Source organism: Diabrotica virgifera, chromosome 8, assembly GCF_917563875.1.
Source record: "Diabrotica virgifera virgifera chromosome 8, PGI_DIABVI_V3a".
NCBI classification, from domain to species: Eukaryota; Metazoa; Arthropoda; class Insecta; order Coleoptera; family Chrysomelidae; genus Diabrotica; species Diabrotica virgifera.
In genome coordinates this window covers 114,968,074-114,986,069 of record NC_065450.1, presented here as the reverse complement: position 1 = coordinate 114,986,069, position 17,996 = coordinate 114,968,074, and the positions used below count along the sequence as shown (strand labels likewise).

Below are 17,996 nucleotides of genomic sequence, written 5' to 3'. Positions count from 1 at the left end.
TCCTTAAAATGCGAGAGACTGCGAACAAAATTTAGCCACTCATCAACGTATCTGCGTCTATGATATCGTTCCAATTAATTTTGGAAATCCAAATTTTTTGCATAATTAATTTAGCGACAACTGTAACTGGGTTAATTAGGCCTTGAGGATCAAATGTTTGGGCAATCATTGACAGTACTTCTCTCTTGGTGTATGAGTCCTTTAGGGTAAAATTTGGGAGACAGATTGAGAAGGTGTCAAGAATAGGATTCCAACATAAACCTAAAACCTTATTGGAGCCATTATCTGGAGTTATTACATAAGAAGTGTTCGAAAAGAGAGAAGAGATATTTTTTAAAAACAAGTCTGAGTTAGAACACCATTTATGGAGAGAAATACAAGCGATTCCAAGCAAACTAGTTATTTCCTTATGAGCTTTAAGGAGAGTCTGTACATCATTAGCGCCATAGAGAATGTCATCAATGTAACAACTATTTTGAAGAGCATTACTGGCCAGAGGATACTCAGTCTGATGAGTTTGTGCCAGTTCCATTAAACAGCGAGTACTCTGAAAGCTAGCGCTTTTAGTTCCATACTTGACGGTTTGCAATTCAAGACACTCAATGTCTTTTTCAGGGGAGTCACGCCAGAGAATGTTTAAAAGAGAGGTTTGAGCAGGATTTATTTTAACCTGTCTATACATTTTTTGTATATCCGTTGTAAAAACGAAGGAATACAATCTAAACCGTAGCAAAATGTCAAAAAGTTCCGGTTGAAGGGTAGGACCTTTGAGTAGAATGTCATTGAGCGAATAACTACTAGAGCTTTTCATCGAACCATCAAAAACAACCCTAAGCTTTGTTGTTAAGGATTCTTCCTTAAACACACAATGATGCGGTAGAAAATATTTATTTTCTAACTTTCCGTTGGTTAGAGAGAGAGGCATTATTTTCGCATGTTCGAGAAGAAGATATTCATTAATGAAAGACATACTGAGCATATATACTTTCGTTTTTTAAGAGCCTATTTTCTAAATTCATAAATCTTTTAAAAGCCATTTTAAAAGATTCACCTAATATTTTATTAGCGTTTTCAGAGATAAGTGGAAGACTTACTTGAAAGCGCCCTGAAGGCAACACACGAGTGGTTTTACTATATATTTGTTCCGCCAATTCTTCATCGAGAGTTAGTTTACTAGCGAGGGGAACTTTTTCAATTTCGAAAAATTGTTGAATCAACTTATCCAACTTATTCTCTTCGGGTTCCGACTAAACAAAGAGAGAAACATTTGACTGAGAGATAGCCAAATATGAATTACGGTGAAAAATATGAGGATTAAGTGTACCAAAAATAACATAGCCTAAGTGAGTATTCTGAAGAATGGGAAGATTTTTTCCTAACCGTATAAATCCATCCGTCAATAATTGACTATAGATATCACCAGCTAGAAGCAAATCAATTTTACCCGGAACAGAATACGAGGGATCTACGTGAGATCGTGTGGGACGTTTATTTTACTTCTATCTATAGTAGCTCTAGGAAGCCTACAAGTTATACTATCGAGTACAGCGAAGGAAGTTTTAAAATTTATGTACTTTACATTATAGGGGAAAAATTATAAATTCAACATTTCGTTTGAGAGTGGGGTGTTTTCGGATATGCTTGATATCTAAAACTGTTTAAAATAAGGGATGAGCTTTAACTTCTCAACCAAATCACGAGAGATAAAGGAATGTTGGCTCCCATTATCTAGGAGCGCTCTGGCTTGCATGGGTCTGCCGTCTTTCGAATAAACTGTTACTAAAGCGGTAGCCAACAATACATCAGTTTTAACTGATAAAGCGGAGAGAGACGTGGCTGCCTGAGAATCTGGAGAATTTTGCATATCTAAAGAAGGTCTGAATGAGCTAGTAGAAGCTTCATTTTGGCTGCGATTATTAAAAGAATGCTGAGTAGATATGGGAGCGACAATACGAGAAGCACCTTGAGAATTTTGGGGAGTTTCAGCATTGCGTTCACGAGAGAGAGATTGCCTATTGATGTTCCTAGAGGAAGAGATATTTTCAGAGGTACCATGGAGGGATGAGTGATGACGAGCTTCGCACAAAGTACATGATCGAGTAGAGCCGCAAACTTGAGAGAAATGTCTACTACCCAAACAATTAAAACAGTTTCTTACCTTTTACAAAATTAAATTTTTCCTGTAAAGAGAGGCATTTAAAATCATTACACTGATAAACCTTATGAGCATTACTTCTACAAAAAATACAATTATTATGAGAGAAAGAGTGTGATGGTTGGTCAACTGATGAGAAGAAAGATGTTTTTGATTGAGTCCTGTTATTAACCTTTTATCATGGTCTGAAACATTTAATTTTTCCTGAATATCACACTTTTTCTCGAGAAAATTAAAAAACTGTGAAAGGGTACGTATGGTATTTATCCTTAACCCAATATCGTATTCAAAGGCCCTATGTGTAGCAAAATCTAATTTTTGTAAAAATATTTCGATTAATGGTAAATCCTAATGCTCAATTGGTACAGACATATTTTTCAAAGCGAGCAGCGTCTGCTGAGCTAGAGTTAAAAATTCGCGTAATGCCTTTGAATTACTTTTAACTAGAGATGTAGCCTTTAACAATTTTTGAATGTGTAAGCTAATCACTCGCGATTTGTTTTCGTAGCGATCTTTGAGAGTTTTTACAGCTATATCGAAATTTTCTTCGACAACTTCGATGTTGTCGATCAACTGGAGGGGTTCATTTCGCAGGAACGATTTGAGGTAAATAAATCGTTGCACATTATTGAGTTCTCCATCGTCCACTATTAGCGTCTCAACGAGCTGGTAGAACGAGTTCCACTCAGGAAGGTCCCAGAGTACGTATGCATGGTGATCTCGGGAAGCCTACCTTAGCAGTGGCTACAGTTGACTGGGTGCTATTTGATCTGAGAGGAGGGTGGCCCAACAATAATTCTTTCATCTTACGCTGTAATCCCGCGAGGATAGAGAAATATTTTTGCTCCGTTGTCACCCTGTCTTCGGCTTCAGTACCGGCTTCATCAATCTCGTCTATCTGATCCAATACTTCTTCATATTTTAAAAAACAGGTTATTAATTCTGTTTGCCGAAATTTAAATTGTAGCGCATCCTTTTCCGTACTAGCCTTTTGTAAAAGCCAGTTTTCGATCCTCGTAATTTTAGCCTTCAAAGGGGTCCTCTTCTTCTTGAGGTCTTCCATTTCTATCCCGAATTCGATTGAGAACACACGGCGAGAGAGTCTATCGATACGCGGCAAAGCCTAAATTACACTGGAGAGTTTAACAAAATTAAAGTGACAATTTTTTAAAATATCCCGTCGTCAAGTAAAGTATATTACGTCAAATGCCCTTCGTTGTCACGAAAAAATACATTCAGTGACATTAATGACAATTAATATTTTAAAAATTATAGTGACGACTTTCAACCGTCAAATATTTTTAACAACTGTGTGTTTAATTGTACTAATTTGTACTTACATAAATAAATTACAAGACAATTTTCGTTTTGAACAGTTTTATTCATGAAATAATCGCTGCAAATTGCACTCGATCTCTAAAATTATTATCGAGTTTTTGCCCTCGTGACACTTTGACATAATTTCACTTCCCTTCGGGTCGTGAAATTAAAACTGTCAAAGTGTCACTCGGGAAAAATTCGATAGAATTCGGGAGAAATTCGAAAAGAACAAGAGTCTAAGTTTACACAGAGAGATACAGCATCCACGTTAAATGTATACAAAAGTGTTTTTTGACCGTAAAATGTGTTTGAGCAGAGTTTACCTTGGATCAACAATAAAAGTTTTAAAAAATGGAAAAATCTCACCAAATTAGTCCAATTGATACAGCGACAGGCGGCAGGTACTAACCACACACAATAACTTCACTTCCTTTTACTTAGAGTTTATCGCGACGCGAACTAACAAGTCTTATAAAGGTATTACACCCAAAAAATGTCCGAATAAGCGGCACAAACGCGAAAACCAAACCAAAATCCGGGTCGATGTAGACCAAAAAATGGTGTGAGTTTTTACTGAATCTCACCCCACCGTGGTAAAAAGGGTTTAATTATTACCTTTTACCTAATGGGACATAGGTGAATATTTTTGGACCACACCCGTTTGTCCCAAGCAGAGAATGCCCTTCGATTATTCAAAACAGTGAACTATTAGGAGAACTGGTTGTAAGATTTAATTTGGTCTGGTTTTATAGTTACTAATTTACAAGATATGAAGGGGTTGTGCACACGGGAAATAAAAGTTTATTTAACATATATAAAAGTTTATAAAAAAACATTTATTAACAACAACGAGTTTGACAAATAAGCGGCTTAACGATAATTTGTCTTAGTAGAGAAAGAGAGAGAAAGAGTCTATTACACAAATTTCCGCGAGAGGAGTAATTATTGCGAGAGCGTAACGGATTTTCACCACGAGAAGAGAACACCTCGCCTTGAGAGAGGTTGGCTAGAGACTCCTCAGTTTTATTATAAAACTGCAATATTTTGTTTAAGGGTAAGAATGTCACTTAACAAGAGCGTATCGCATCCACACATGTTTATACCCTTGACCACCGAAGACGTCAAAGCAGCGACCATATGTCCGTTATCTTTTGTGCCCTAACACACCACTTAAAAACAAAATTCTTTAATCTCAATAGCAAATGGTACAGATTGTCCCAACAAATTTAAGAGCGATATTTCTATAAAAACGAATTAATTTGACTGTTGTTTTCACAACAGTGTACGTATAGGTATTTTAAAAAATGTCCTCGTCCAAAACGATTACCGCGAAAATCACATCGATACGAGCATCCACAAATTTCAATCTCCCGCTCAATCTCAACCCAAAGACTCAGACCCTGATCATATGAAAGCTTTTCTTCCTTATATCAAAGTCCTTACTTCCTTACTGACACAAATAAAAACAATATTCACCCCACCCCCCCATCAAAAACTTTCACACCTTGTTCGATCAGTCAAAGACAATCCAAATGAATAACATGGAGTTTATGAAATTCCCTGTTCAGACTGTCGCCGATCTTATATAGGCCAAACCAACCGTAGAATCCAAAATAAGATTTATGAACGTTCCATATCTGTTCACAATGCTGATTCAATTTCAGCTATAAGCCACCATTATCTTCATACAGGTCACAAAATTGACATTGAACACTCCAGAACCATAGCTCCCAACCGCTTCTATAAACTAAGAATTATCCGAGAAGCCATAAAGATCGAAAAACGGCGAAATTGTCTAAATGAAAGGGATGACGGCATCCGGTTGTCTTCGACATAGAGAGCACTCCTAAAGAAATCATCGTCCGCTCACCTACCAATCAAAATCCCGCCGTGAATAAAAATCTCCGCGCCAATCCCCACCCAAGCGCCAATTCAAATCCCATCGTCAAAAATCTTCGCGCCAGTCCCTGTCCCTACCCAAGTGCCACTCCAGCGAACCTCGGAACAAATGAACGCTCCCAACAGTATTGCATTATCCAGTGTGCATCACTTTTTATGTGGTCGTCATATTGTATTACCTTTAAAAGAGTAAAAAAAAATTTAATAAAAAGTTTTTTACCACATGTAATAATGGATTTTTACTACATGTAGACAGTTGTAAGGTCTATTGACTATTGTATTGTATTTTTTGTAATGGTAGTGATCGTGTTAGGAATATGTTTAAATTATTTATGTTTTAAAATAACTTGTTCTTTATTGTGGGAACCGTCACATATTTCTTTTTACAAACTGAAAAAAAAAAACTGAACACTACGATTTTGTGTTAGTACATCCTTTATTCAAATGTTATCGATATAATGAAAATTAGTAGTTATATTATAGTAGTATATTTAGCTGGAACATTCCACGACTCATGGGAAGGATCGAACATCGATTTTGGAACGGCAGATTCGCTAAAAAGTGCTAATTCAGCAGCTGCAAATCCTACAGATATACATATTTCTTCGGATTTGCCAGAGACCAATGCACATATAAATCCACTCGCAAAGCAATCACCCGCTCCACTAACGTTTACTAAATGGGTGATCTCTTTTGTAGGGTAATGTCTAGCTCCGAATTTTTCATTTGTTACCTTTTGTTGGAATGAATCAGTTGCAAAACCCTTTCTCCCAATAAGAATTCCTTGATGGCCCATTGTAACAATGACATTGTCTACATAATTAACAACTCTTTCTGTTAATTTAGCTATATCTTCTAATCCAGAAGATTTAGTATAAGGAATGTTTAACAAATTTGCTATTACATAAAGTTCGTGAATATTTGGTGTTATGAATTTTATTGCCTTTGAATGTGTTGACTTAAATGGTCGTTCTGCTATAGCTGCATCTGTCGGTTCGAAGAATACTGCAACAGAAAAAAATAAAATTAAAATATTAAAAATAATAAAAGTGAATCTAGGGAAGGTTTTAGTTTTAATTAGTTTAGTACGTATTTAACAAGTAAATAACTCAAATAACAAGAAAGACAAATATTTAAAAAGGAATATGTAAAAATGCTCGATGCTACTATAGTATGCGGTCTACCGTCTCGTTTCTACTATAGCTTGCAGTCTACCGAGGGATGCGGTGTATAAGCTGTATTCTGTATTATATTACAATGCCAACAAAAAAAGCTTTACAAAGTGAATAAAACGCATAAATCATAAGGATTACCTAGGTATTATTTTAATTTTACAAATGAATACTAAATAATATTAATTTAATTTGTCATATTTGCTATTTTAGTTAGGAATATGGCAATTTTGTGGCTTATTCTCAACTAAAATAGTAGGTACATTAATATGACAAAGTAATAATTTGTAAAATTAAAATAAAAATTCTTCTGACTTATGCGATTTATTCACTTTATAAAGATTGTTTTTGTTGGTACTGTATAAATGTGCGGCTAATCACCATAATCTTTTCTCAGAAGAGTTTGTACTTTTGTCGGTACTGTATACATTTGCGGCTAATCACCATAATCTTTTATCAGAAGAGTTTGCACCTTTTTAGGCGAAATGTTTATTGTTAAATATTAATAAACATTTATATTACTACTATTTAGGAATATATAATAAACTTTATGCAAATTTAGTTTCTTTACTATTATGGAAATAGCACCGTAATCTTTTCCCAGGGTATGCGCAAATATCCACCCCTCTTTTCAAATAATTGCATTTATTTTGTTAATTATTAGTCTTTTTTAATTTTACATTTATTTTGCTCCAAATATTTATTAGGTACTTGTGAATAAATATTTTTTTCTACAAGAGTTTGGTCTCATTTCATTATTTTGTGTAAATCCTTCAGGTAGATGGCAACCTCGAGGTAGACCGCATACTATAGTAGCACCAAATACTCATTTCTACTCCAAAGAGTTCTTTATTAATTCATTCGGACTTCCCCTTTTAGAGTTTTCCCAAGAAAGTAAAATTGGGGATTTTTACCCCGGTTTGATAATAGGTCTGTTCCTTTGTTTTCTAGTGTAACACTTTCGAGTGTAGACTCAATGACGATGACGTATAATCAAGGTAGACTCCGCAGCTGCTGTAAAAGGTGGGATCAACATGATTACCTTGCCGTGGTAATTTTGTTTATTGTTTTGATACGAAATAGGAGACGTAAAGATTTCTAGAAAACAGAGGAACAGACCTTATGTGTTCCCCAGGCATTTCTTTGTTAAGGCCATGGGTACATAATTCGCAAATATTTTACGGCTATCCCTACTCTTTCTGTCTTTACACGACAAATTACGTGTAGTAAAATTCACACTGGTATGGATATGTAAACATTACTAGAATGTCATTCTACTTGGCAATGTCATCGTTAACTTTAAAGAGATGGCTTTTGAATGTTCTTGGATAACTGTTATTTGTATAATTGCAAATTATTATTTCAGTTAATAAATGTGATAATTTTTTCACTAACTATGTATTCAGTGATTGTAATAATTTATTTGTACAACAAAAACTAATACTCAATCGAGAAAAGAGGAAAAGTGTTACAGTGATTTTTTAATAATATATTGTTACTATGGAACGCTTACAATTTTGAACATCTTTAACAACAAAATACTTGGATCACAGAATATATTAGCCTGGTGTATTCTCTGCTTGGATCTTGATATATTATATCAATAGTATTTAATCAACAACTCAAAATATTCCCGATGCCATGTCAAATATTTAAAATTGTCACTGATTGTCAGTGTCTGACCACGTCTGACTGACAATATGCTGACAATATTATATTCGGCTGAGTGCGTTGTAAGATAAAGATAGATTTGGAAAATATTACCACAGACATTGTGTTAATTTTTTTCGAATCCTGAAAAAACCAATAAATATTTTTGAAAAATTTAAACGCAGAATGAAAGACTAAATTATTACCGAGGGCAGAAAGTCTCTTAGAATAAATAAAAAGTTTATTTTGAATCAGATATTTGAAATTAAAAATCACACTAAAGTTTCTCTTAGTTTTTCACCCCTGTAACTTATTAAAATAAACATTATAGAAGCTCTCAGGGACTTTCGGCCCTCGCTAATAACGTAATCTTTCATTCTGCGTTTAAATTTTTCAAAATACTAATTAGTTTTCTCAGGATTCGAAAAAAAATGAATCCCCATTTGAATAGCATTGCAGCCGAAAATACGTACCCATCATCCTCTTAAGGCTAGGCTATATTTTTGATATGTGAAGTAGGTATCAAAATCTAATATGATTTTGTCTGCTGCAAATATTTTTATTTTTTTGAGATTGCGCTCCTAGATCGTGAAATGTAGCTTTTAGGCCAGAAATGTATGGTATTTCTAAAATATATTATAAAGGTATCAAATACTGAATACTTGCAATAAAAATACTTTATAATAAATAAACATAATATAAGCTGAGTCCAGTCTCATATGAAAATCAAATAATTTACACTCAAATTAAAAATGTTATAATACCGACCGTTGCCCCAGAAAATGAAGCACTTGAAAAATCGAAAAATTACTAGCCTTTTTTAAATTGGAACATCTGGGGAAAATCAATCTCGTGGGTATCGAAATTTTTACTACGTCATGGTTTTTTATTAACATTTAAGGAAAAAAAAATAAACAAAAAATGTATTGCAGTTAAACCCGAAAATAAGCATTTTATCAATTGTTTATAAGGTACACCGGGGTAAGTGGAAATCTGGGGTAAGTGGAAACCATGAGATTTAAAAAATATTAAATGCGTACTTTATCCGCCATCGATTGTGAAATATCATAAAGAACTGCGTGAGCTTATTATATAATACATTTTTAAAGTACAGAATTTCTCTGCTGCTCCAAATACTTAACGCCATTGCAATGTGGTCGTTATAACCCATTTGGTCCCACTGTACTCGTCTAAGTACAGCAGCAAAAATGGCCTAGTAGTGACACATCTGGTAAAAAAGTGGTACTCCACGTATATATGTCCGATTCTATTAGGAAGTGTTCTACTAGATTTTTACAAATTATACCCTAGGTAGCGCTCTTCTTCGTAATTTTTGTCGCAGTAATTATAACCTAACCTCGATATTTCTGTTGGATTATTGAAGTGCTTGTTATTTTGTGATTTTGATATTATTTATCATTTTTTTTAACTTTAACTGTTGTAAGGGTAAGTATTAGTATAATGTTTATTTATTCAGTATAAGACTTTTTTTATTATTTTTGTTTTAATGTTACAAAATAGACCTGTACTCATCTGAGTACAGTGGGTTTGTATGAGATCAAAATGATTAATTGGTTTTTTATTGTTTCAGGTTCAATATTGGTATTGGAATGGATTTTCAAGAATTGCCGCCTATTAGTCTCATTTTGTTTTATGGAAAACGTTATATAACTCTTGCTTTAGCATCAGATGACCTAGCGAAATCCACTCATAAAGATGTATCGGTGGTAGTTATTCCTCCTGAGATTGGCTATCAAACTGACAATGAGGACATAGATGAGGATGATCTTCAGACTCACAGCTTTCCGAATGGCGTTTCCGGAGAAATGGAGGTTAGAAGACAATCAATAGAGGAGTAGAAGAAGACAATCTTCCTCTTGCTATTAGAAGAGAAAATTTACTGAAGGGTCAAAATAAAACCAAGGAATCTGACTGGACGAAAGAAATTACTGACATTAGTTTGACATCTACAACAGGTTACGAGGGTTGTCTGGATAGTATGAAAGAGCAAATCCGAGGTAAATATCCTATGGAAATATTTGAGAAATTTTTCGACAATGAAATTATTGAATATATTACACAGTAGACAAATTTATATACTGCTCAAAATAATAATCATCAGTTTCATGTAACGCAGGAAGAGATAAATATATTTCTGGCTATTTTACTTTTTACTGGATACCATAGATTGCCACGAGAACGCAACTATTGGTGTTTAGATGAGGATATTCAGATTCCCCTCGTGACTAATGCAATTTTAAGGAACCGTTTCCCAGAAATTAAAAAATACCTACATTTGGCAGATAATTCGCAAATTGATACAAGGGACAGAATGTATAAAGTGAGGCCTCTCATGAACAAACTAAATAAAACATTTAAAAAATTTGGCATATTCCACAAAGACTTATCAATTGATGAAACGATGATAAAGTATTTTGGGCATCACTCATCTAAACAGTTCATAAGTGGAAAGCCAGTAAGATTCGGGTACAAAGACTGGATGCTTTGTACTAGTAGTTCAACTGGTTATTGCTACAATTTTGACACATACTGTGGAGCATCAGTGGATAAATCGAAAGTAACGGCGTTGCCTTTAGGATCACAAGTTGTTCTAAAAATGCTTGATGTCGTTGATGTGCCTACTGACCACGAAGTATGTTTTGACAATTATTTTACTAGTTACAATTTGATGGAAACTTTAAAAGAGAAGGGCTTTAGAGCAACAGGCATAGCAAGAGAAAATCGTATAAGAAATATCCTTTGTTACCTTCCGCTGTAATGAAAAAGAAGAATCGTGGATATTTCGAATATCGCTTTGACAAGACAAGTCTACTACTTTTTGGAAAATGGAAGGACAACAATGTGGTCACAATGGCATCAAATTACGATAGTATTGAACCAATTTCAAAAGTGAATCGTTGGTGTGCTGCTGCCAAACGAAAAATGGATGTACCCCAACCAAAACTTTTCTCATCATACAATGCTTCAATGGGCGGTGTTGATCTCTTTGGCCAATCGGTTAATAACTACCGAGTCAGTATACAAGGTAAAAAATGGTGGTGGTCCATTTTTATCCACATGCTCAACTCAGCTCTTGTTAACTCGTGGAGGTTACAAATATTTGCTGGAAATAAATAAATGGATGAAATGGAATGGATAATATGTCAGACCATGGAGTTTAGGGTGTCTACATTGTAAAAATTACGTGAACCTTATCCTCCATGCTATGGCATGCTGGACGAGCCATACAGTCTGTAGTCAAAACCCCGAAGTAGGAGCGGGAACACAAAGCGTACCAATACTCATACGCTTATGAAACGCACCTGGCGGATCATAAGGGCCTTCACATTTTACTCTTCTTCAACTTGTGTTGAGTGAAATGTCTTTAATCTTTTCTATCAGCCTCTCTTGGCTAACTCTTGTTTTTTTCCGACCCCGAATGGCGATTAGGTTTCCGAAGGCAGACGGGTCACTATATTTCTTTCTACTACAGATTCTTCCCATATACACCTTTTTCCCTCCCCATCTTACCCAACAAAATATGGAGAAAACCAGATGCAAAAAATCCGTAAGTTAAGGTGGAAGCTATCGTGCTAAAAACTGAATGGTCGCACGTCACGCGGCCGCTAACGATGCTCTTGGGACACCGGGCGAAATCCCATTGAAAATTAGCCTTGTTCCTGTACGCGGGGCTCTACAGGAATCGACAACGATCCCCAGCTACTCGTGGGAATAAATATGAATACTCACCAACATGCAAGGCAAGCACGGTGTTTAAATGCCACAAACCCGACCAGTGTAAACCAACCCTATTCAAAGTGCGTCAAAAATATAAACCTCAACATCGCCACATATAATGCTCGGTCGCTCTCTACCGAAGAAAGGTTCGAAGAAATGGAGGAAGAACTTTCAAAAGTGAATTGGGATATTGTGGGTATCAGCGAAGTTAGAAAAAAAGGAGAGAATCTTATCTCACTCCCATCAGGCCATCTGTGGTACTACAAAGGAGAAGAGGAATCGACAGTCGGATGAGTCGTCTTCTTTGTTCACAAAAGAATTGCGAACAGAATTGTGTCAATAAACCAAATATCAACAAGGGTGGTCTACTTAAACATCAAAATGAGCACCAGATATATCCTAAAGTTCATTCAAGTATACGCACCTACTACAGGCTATTCAGATGAAGAAGTCCAAATATTCTACGACCAAATATCCTGTGCAATCAAGGAAAATTCTGGCCACTTCTTAATAATAGGCGGTGATTTCAACGCCAAAATAGGTACCAAGGAAGACCCCTCTGAAATAATATTGGGAAATTTTGGAAGCGAAGGCAGAAATGATAGAGGCAAACAACTGTTAACTTTTCTTTTGGAAAACAATCTCTATCAAATGAACAGCTTCTTTAAAAAGAAAAAACACAGAAGATGGACCTGGGAAAGTCCAGATGGAAAAACAAGGAACGAAATCGACTATTTCTTAACAAATAAAAAATAATTATTTAAAGACGTAAATGTGTTAAACCAGTTCAGCACAAGCAGTGATCACAGGTTAGTAAGAGCTAAAATAACGATATCGATCGAAAAGGAAAGACTCAAAATGATAAATAAGAAACACCCAAAGAAATGGGTAAAACCAACTAATATTCAGGAGTTCGAAAAATATATTAATGATACATTGAAAGATACAACAACAACAGACATTAATATACTGAACAAACAAATAATCACCACAATACAACAGGCTCAAACTAAATACTGTCCAACAAACCAAAAAGATGAAAAACTAAGTCAACCTACTAAAACCCTTATAGAACTAAGACGACAGATGAAAGGAGATACAAGTTCCAGCAAAGAAGCGCTAAATCAAATAAATAAGACTAGCACAATGTCAATAAGAAAAGACATAAGAAACTACAATGTAGAAAAAACAAAACAAGCAATAGAGCAAAATAAGAACATGAAAGTTTTGAAGAACGTAAGCGTACAAAAAGGAAAAATAGAAATCAACAAACTAAGAAACAGAACTGGAAAAGAAACTACAAACAGAGATGAAATATTAACAATAGTCGAAGAGTTCTACACAGAGTTATGCAAATCAAGAAAAAAAGATGACAATGCGCAACCTCCAATTACAGTAAAAACTGGGGTATTACATCAAGGATCGGATTTAATGCCCGATATAACAAAATCAGAAATCAAAGAGGCTCTGAAGAAAATGAAAAATAATCGAACCCCAGGTGAAGATGGAATAGTATCAGAAGCACTAAAAATTGGAGGAAATATACTACTTGAAAAAATTAAACAACTTTTCAATATCTGCCTTCATAACGCCAATATTCCAACAGACTGGAACAACGCTACTATGATTCTATTACACAAAGCAGGAGACAAAGCCAATTTAGAGAATTACAGACCGATTAGCCTCCTCAGCCATTTATAGTTATTTACGCGAATAATAGTTAAGAGAATGGAAAGAAAGTTAGAGACTTATCAACCAAGAGAACAGGCAGGATTCCGAAAAAATTACGGAACAAATGACCATCTACAAAGTATAAAAACCCTGATAGAGAAAGTAGTGGAATACAATAAACCCCTAGTTCTAGTTTTTATCGATTTTCATAAAGCCTTTGACACAGTTGAACTTAGCAAAATATTACAGGCGCTTAAAGAATGCAGGCTAGATTATAGGTATACAAAATTATTACACAAAATATACTTACAGGCAACAACCACTGTCAAATTACATACTAACAGTAATCGCATAAAAATAGAACGGGGGGTTAGACAAGGAGACCCAATGTCACCTAAACTTTTTAATACGGTCTTAGAACATGCTTTCAAGAGTTTGGATTGGATGACAAAGGGAATAAAAATAGATGGAGAAAACCTAAACAACTTACGTTTCGCCGATGATATAGTCATAGTAGCTGAGGATCTAGGTATGGCAAGAGAGATGGTACAAGAACTCGTTGTAACTACAGAAAATGTAGGTTTAAATATAAACATCTCAAAAACAAAAATAATGACAAATTTGGTACCCAACTAGAACATCAGTATTGGTGGGAAGGAAATAGAACTCGTAGATAGATATAAATCCCAGGGACCCAGTTCTGTGGGGTATAACGCGGACCCCTGCCCAGGGATACGGGTGAAGACCACAACGGCGGAGACGGCGTAGAAGAGGATCTTCGGTTCGGCGTCAATGGCGGAAGTGGCAGGCCTGTTTTTTCGGCATACCACTGCAGAATCGGATCTAAAATGGGCGGTTGTGGATTATGGTTGGCGAAGAAACATCGACGGCGAAAGAAAGGGAGTAGATTGGGCTCTTTAGTCCTGTAAGACAACCAATCTAAAGGAAGAAAACCTTGATTACAAATTACCCGGTCCTCCAGGTAGGGGGTTAAGACGTCAGGCCGGTTCCCTGTCACTTGTAAAAATTAGAAAAATACCAAAAAGCCTAAAGATTGCCTCGGAATCTCGGACGGATTAAATAATAAACGACTTCGGCGACGGAAAAGGATTATGAACATTGGCACCTGGAATGTGCAGAATATCAGCGGAAAGATGGAAGAAATAATTGAAGAAATTAAAAAACTAGATATGGATATAGTTGTCTTAACCGAAACAAAGAAGAAAGGAATAGGTATAGAAAAAGTAAACAATTATGTACATATATTCAGCCGAGTTTCAAAACACGAGAGAGCGAAAAGAGGAGTATCCGTTCTAATACACAAAAAACATAAACATAAAATCACTGACTTTGAAGCAATAGACGAAAATATAATAAGAGTAAACATAACGATAAAAGAAACACCTATTACGATACTTGGGATTTATGCAATCAGTGATGATGAACCTTACACAAACAAAGATGAGTTCTTTGCTAAAGTTAACGACGAAATTACGAAAATTGGAAATAGAAGAGAATTGGTAGTTATGGGAGACCTGAACAGTAGAGTAGGTCGTAAAGTAGATAATAAGGTGGTAGGTCCCTACGGAGAAATAAACCAGAATGATAATGGTGAGAGGCTAATTGAAATATGTGAAAACCATCAATTAAAAATAACCAATGGATTTTTTAAACATAGAGATGTACACAAGTACACCTGGACCCAAACTACAAGAAATTTAAAATCAATTATAGACTATGTCATCATAAAACAAAATACTAATATGCAAGTACAGGACACGAGAGCATACAGAGGAATAACATGCGGTTCAGATCATTATGTCGTAAAATCAAAAGTAACCTGTACATTTAGATATAAAATAACACATAATCAAACAAATTGTCAACCCCAACAAGAAGAAACTTTGGAAAAAAGAAGTTATAATTTGGATAGTTTGACCCAAGAGAGTACAAGAATACTATATCAACAAAGACTGGATGGCAAACTAATGACTATAACTGAAACATCAACAGTAGAGGAGGTATATAGAAACGTAGTCGTTAGCGTTAAAAAAGCTGCAGAAGAAGCACTCGGCTTTAACACTCAAAGACAAAGTGAAAAACTATGGTGGAACAAAGAAATAGAAGCACTCGTAGAAGAGAAAAAGCAAGCGTATATCAGATGGCTGAGCAATAAACAACAAAAAGATAGAGATGAATACCTGGAACTCAAAAGAATAACAAGAAGAACAACAGTAAAAGCAAAAAGAGAAATGTGGGATAAGAAGTGCCAGGAAATTAATACCTACCTGGGAGGCAGAAAATGTACAGAAACATGGAAGTTCCTAAATAAAATAAGAACTAACGAAAGGAAGAGCACAAACATTCAATTAATATCCACACAAAAATGGGAAAAGTACTATGGGGAACTACTGACAGAAAATAGGGACGAATACTTAACTCAATCACCAACAGAGGTTAACATTGAAGGAGAAGATATAACAATACAAGTGACAGAAATTAGAAAAGCTATAAAAGAACTGAAAAACGGTAGGTCTCCAGGACCAGGGGATATCCCAGCCGAACTAATAAAATGTGGATCACAAAAAATGTTTGAAACCGTCACTTGGTGCATAAATCAATTTATAAATGGTTCTCCCGTACCAGACGAGTGGAAAATTGCTTATATTTCGTCGATCCATAAGAAAGGAGATAAGCTTAAATGTGAAAACTATAGAGGGATATCAGTGACTAGTACATTCAGCCATTTGTATGGACGAATAATTAGAGACCGCATTGAGAAGGAGTACAAAGACCAAGAGGAACAAGAACAATCCGGTTTTCGAACAGGAAGAAGCTGTACTGATAATATCTTCTGCCTCAAACAACTAATAGAAAAAAAATTAAGCACAAATCAAGAAACCCACCTCATGTTTATTGACTTGCAGAAGGCGTACGATACAGTTCCTGTAAACAAACTCTGGAACGTGTTACGACAGACGAATATTAGTGTCACCTTAATAAAAGCCTTAAGAAATTTGTATGAAGGGTCAACATCACAAATAAAAACTGGAAACAGATTATCGCAAAGCTTCCTGGTTAATAAAGGTCTACAGGGGTGTTGTGTATCACCGACCTTATTTAAAATATATGTTGCAAAAGCATTGAAAGAGTGGAAACGAAAATGCAGAGGCATGGGCGTAGACCTTGGAGAGATTTGCTTATATACATTGCAGTTTGCTGATGACCAGGTTGTTATAGCAAACGATAAAGATGATCTAGAGTACATGGCAAGGAAATTACAAGAAGAATATAGAAAGTGGGGATTAGAAATTAATACAGAAAAAACAAAATACCTGCCAATAGGTAGAAGAAATAAAGAGAAGAATAACACAATCCAGAAAAACAATAGGTTGTCTAAACAGCGTACTATGGAGTCATGAAATAGGAAAAAGAAGAAAACACAATATCTACGAATCTCTTATTAAAAGCAGTCTATTGTACGGAGCAGAAACTTGGCGGATAACCGAAAACAACAGAAGAAAACTGGAGGCAGTAGAAATGGACGCTTTTAGAAGATCAGTAGGAGTGTCACGCAGAGAGAGAATACGTAATGATGAGATAAGACAGCGAATGGGGGTTGACGGCTCTCTAACAACAGACATAGAAAGAAAACAGCTGATATGGTACGGACACGTCCAGAGGATGGATAACTCAAGACTCCCTAAAATAATTATGCAATGGGTACCACCAAACCGCAGAAAGAGAGGAAGACCCAAGAAATCTTGGAGAGAGGGAATAACGAAGGCGATGAGCGCAAGAGATCTGAGAGAGGGCCAATGGGATGATAGAGTGTCATGGAAATTAGGCATCGGACAACGTCGCAAGACGTTTTAAAACCGATTGATATATATAGATAGATATAAATACCTGGGACATGAAATTACGATTGGCAGGGATAACCAGACTCATGAGCTGAAGAGAAGAATCGGTCTTGGGTGGGCAGCATTTGGAAAACTGAGAGAAACTTTTAAAAGTGAGTTACCCACATGTCTAAAGAGAAAGGTATTCGATCAGTGCGTCCTCCCAGTCTTGACGTACGGATCAGAAACACTTACCTTAACTAAAGCCTCGGCTACCAAACTAAGAGTCACGCAGAGAAGAATGGAGCGGTCAATGTTAGGAATAACTCTGCGAGACAAAATCAGAAACGAAGAAATCAGGAGAAGAACAAAGGTGACTGACGTCATCGAGAGGATAGCCAGGTTGAAGTGGAGATGGGCAGGACACGTAGCCAGAATGACAGATGGGCGATGGACGAAGAGGTTATTGGAATGGAGGCCAAGAGAAGACAAGAGAAGCGTCGGTCGACCGCCTACAAGATGGACTGACGACTTAAGAAAGGTAAATAA

General features: G+C 35.8%; 1 protein-coding gene across 2 annotated transcripts in view; it reads right to left on the bottom strand.

Moving 5' to 3' along the window:
• Window positions 1–5,791: 5,791 nt before the first annotated feature.
• LOC126889889 (uncharacterized) overlaps window positions 5,792–17,996 on the bottom strand; it is a 232,416-nt gene continuing 220,211 nt past the window's right edge. For both annotated transcript variants that reach the window (XM_050658597.1, XM_050658598.1), the window contains exon 3: window positions 5,792–6,379. In XM_050658597.1, coding sequence (XP_050514554.1) covers window positions 5,847–6,379 — 533 coding nt within the window. In that variant the 3' untranslated portion in view covers window positions 5,792–5,846. The remainder of the gene's footprint in view (window positions 6,380–17,996) is intronic.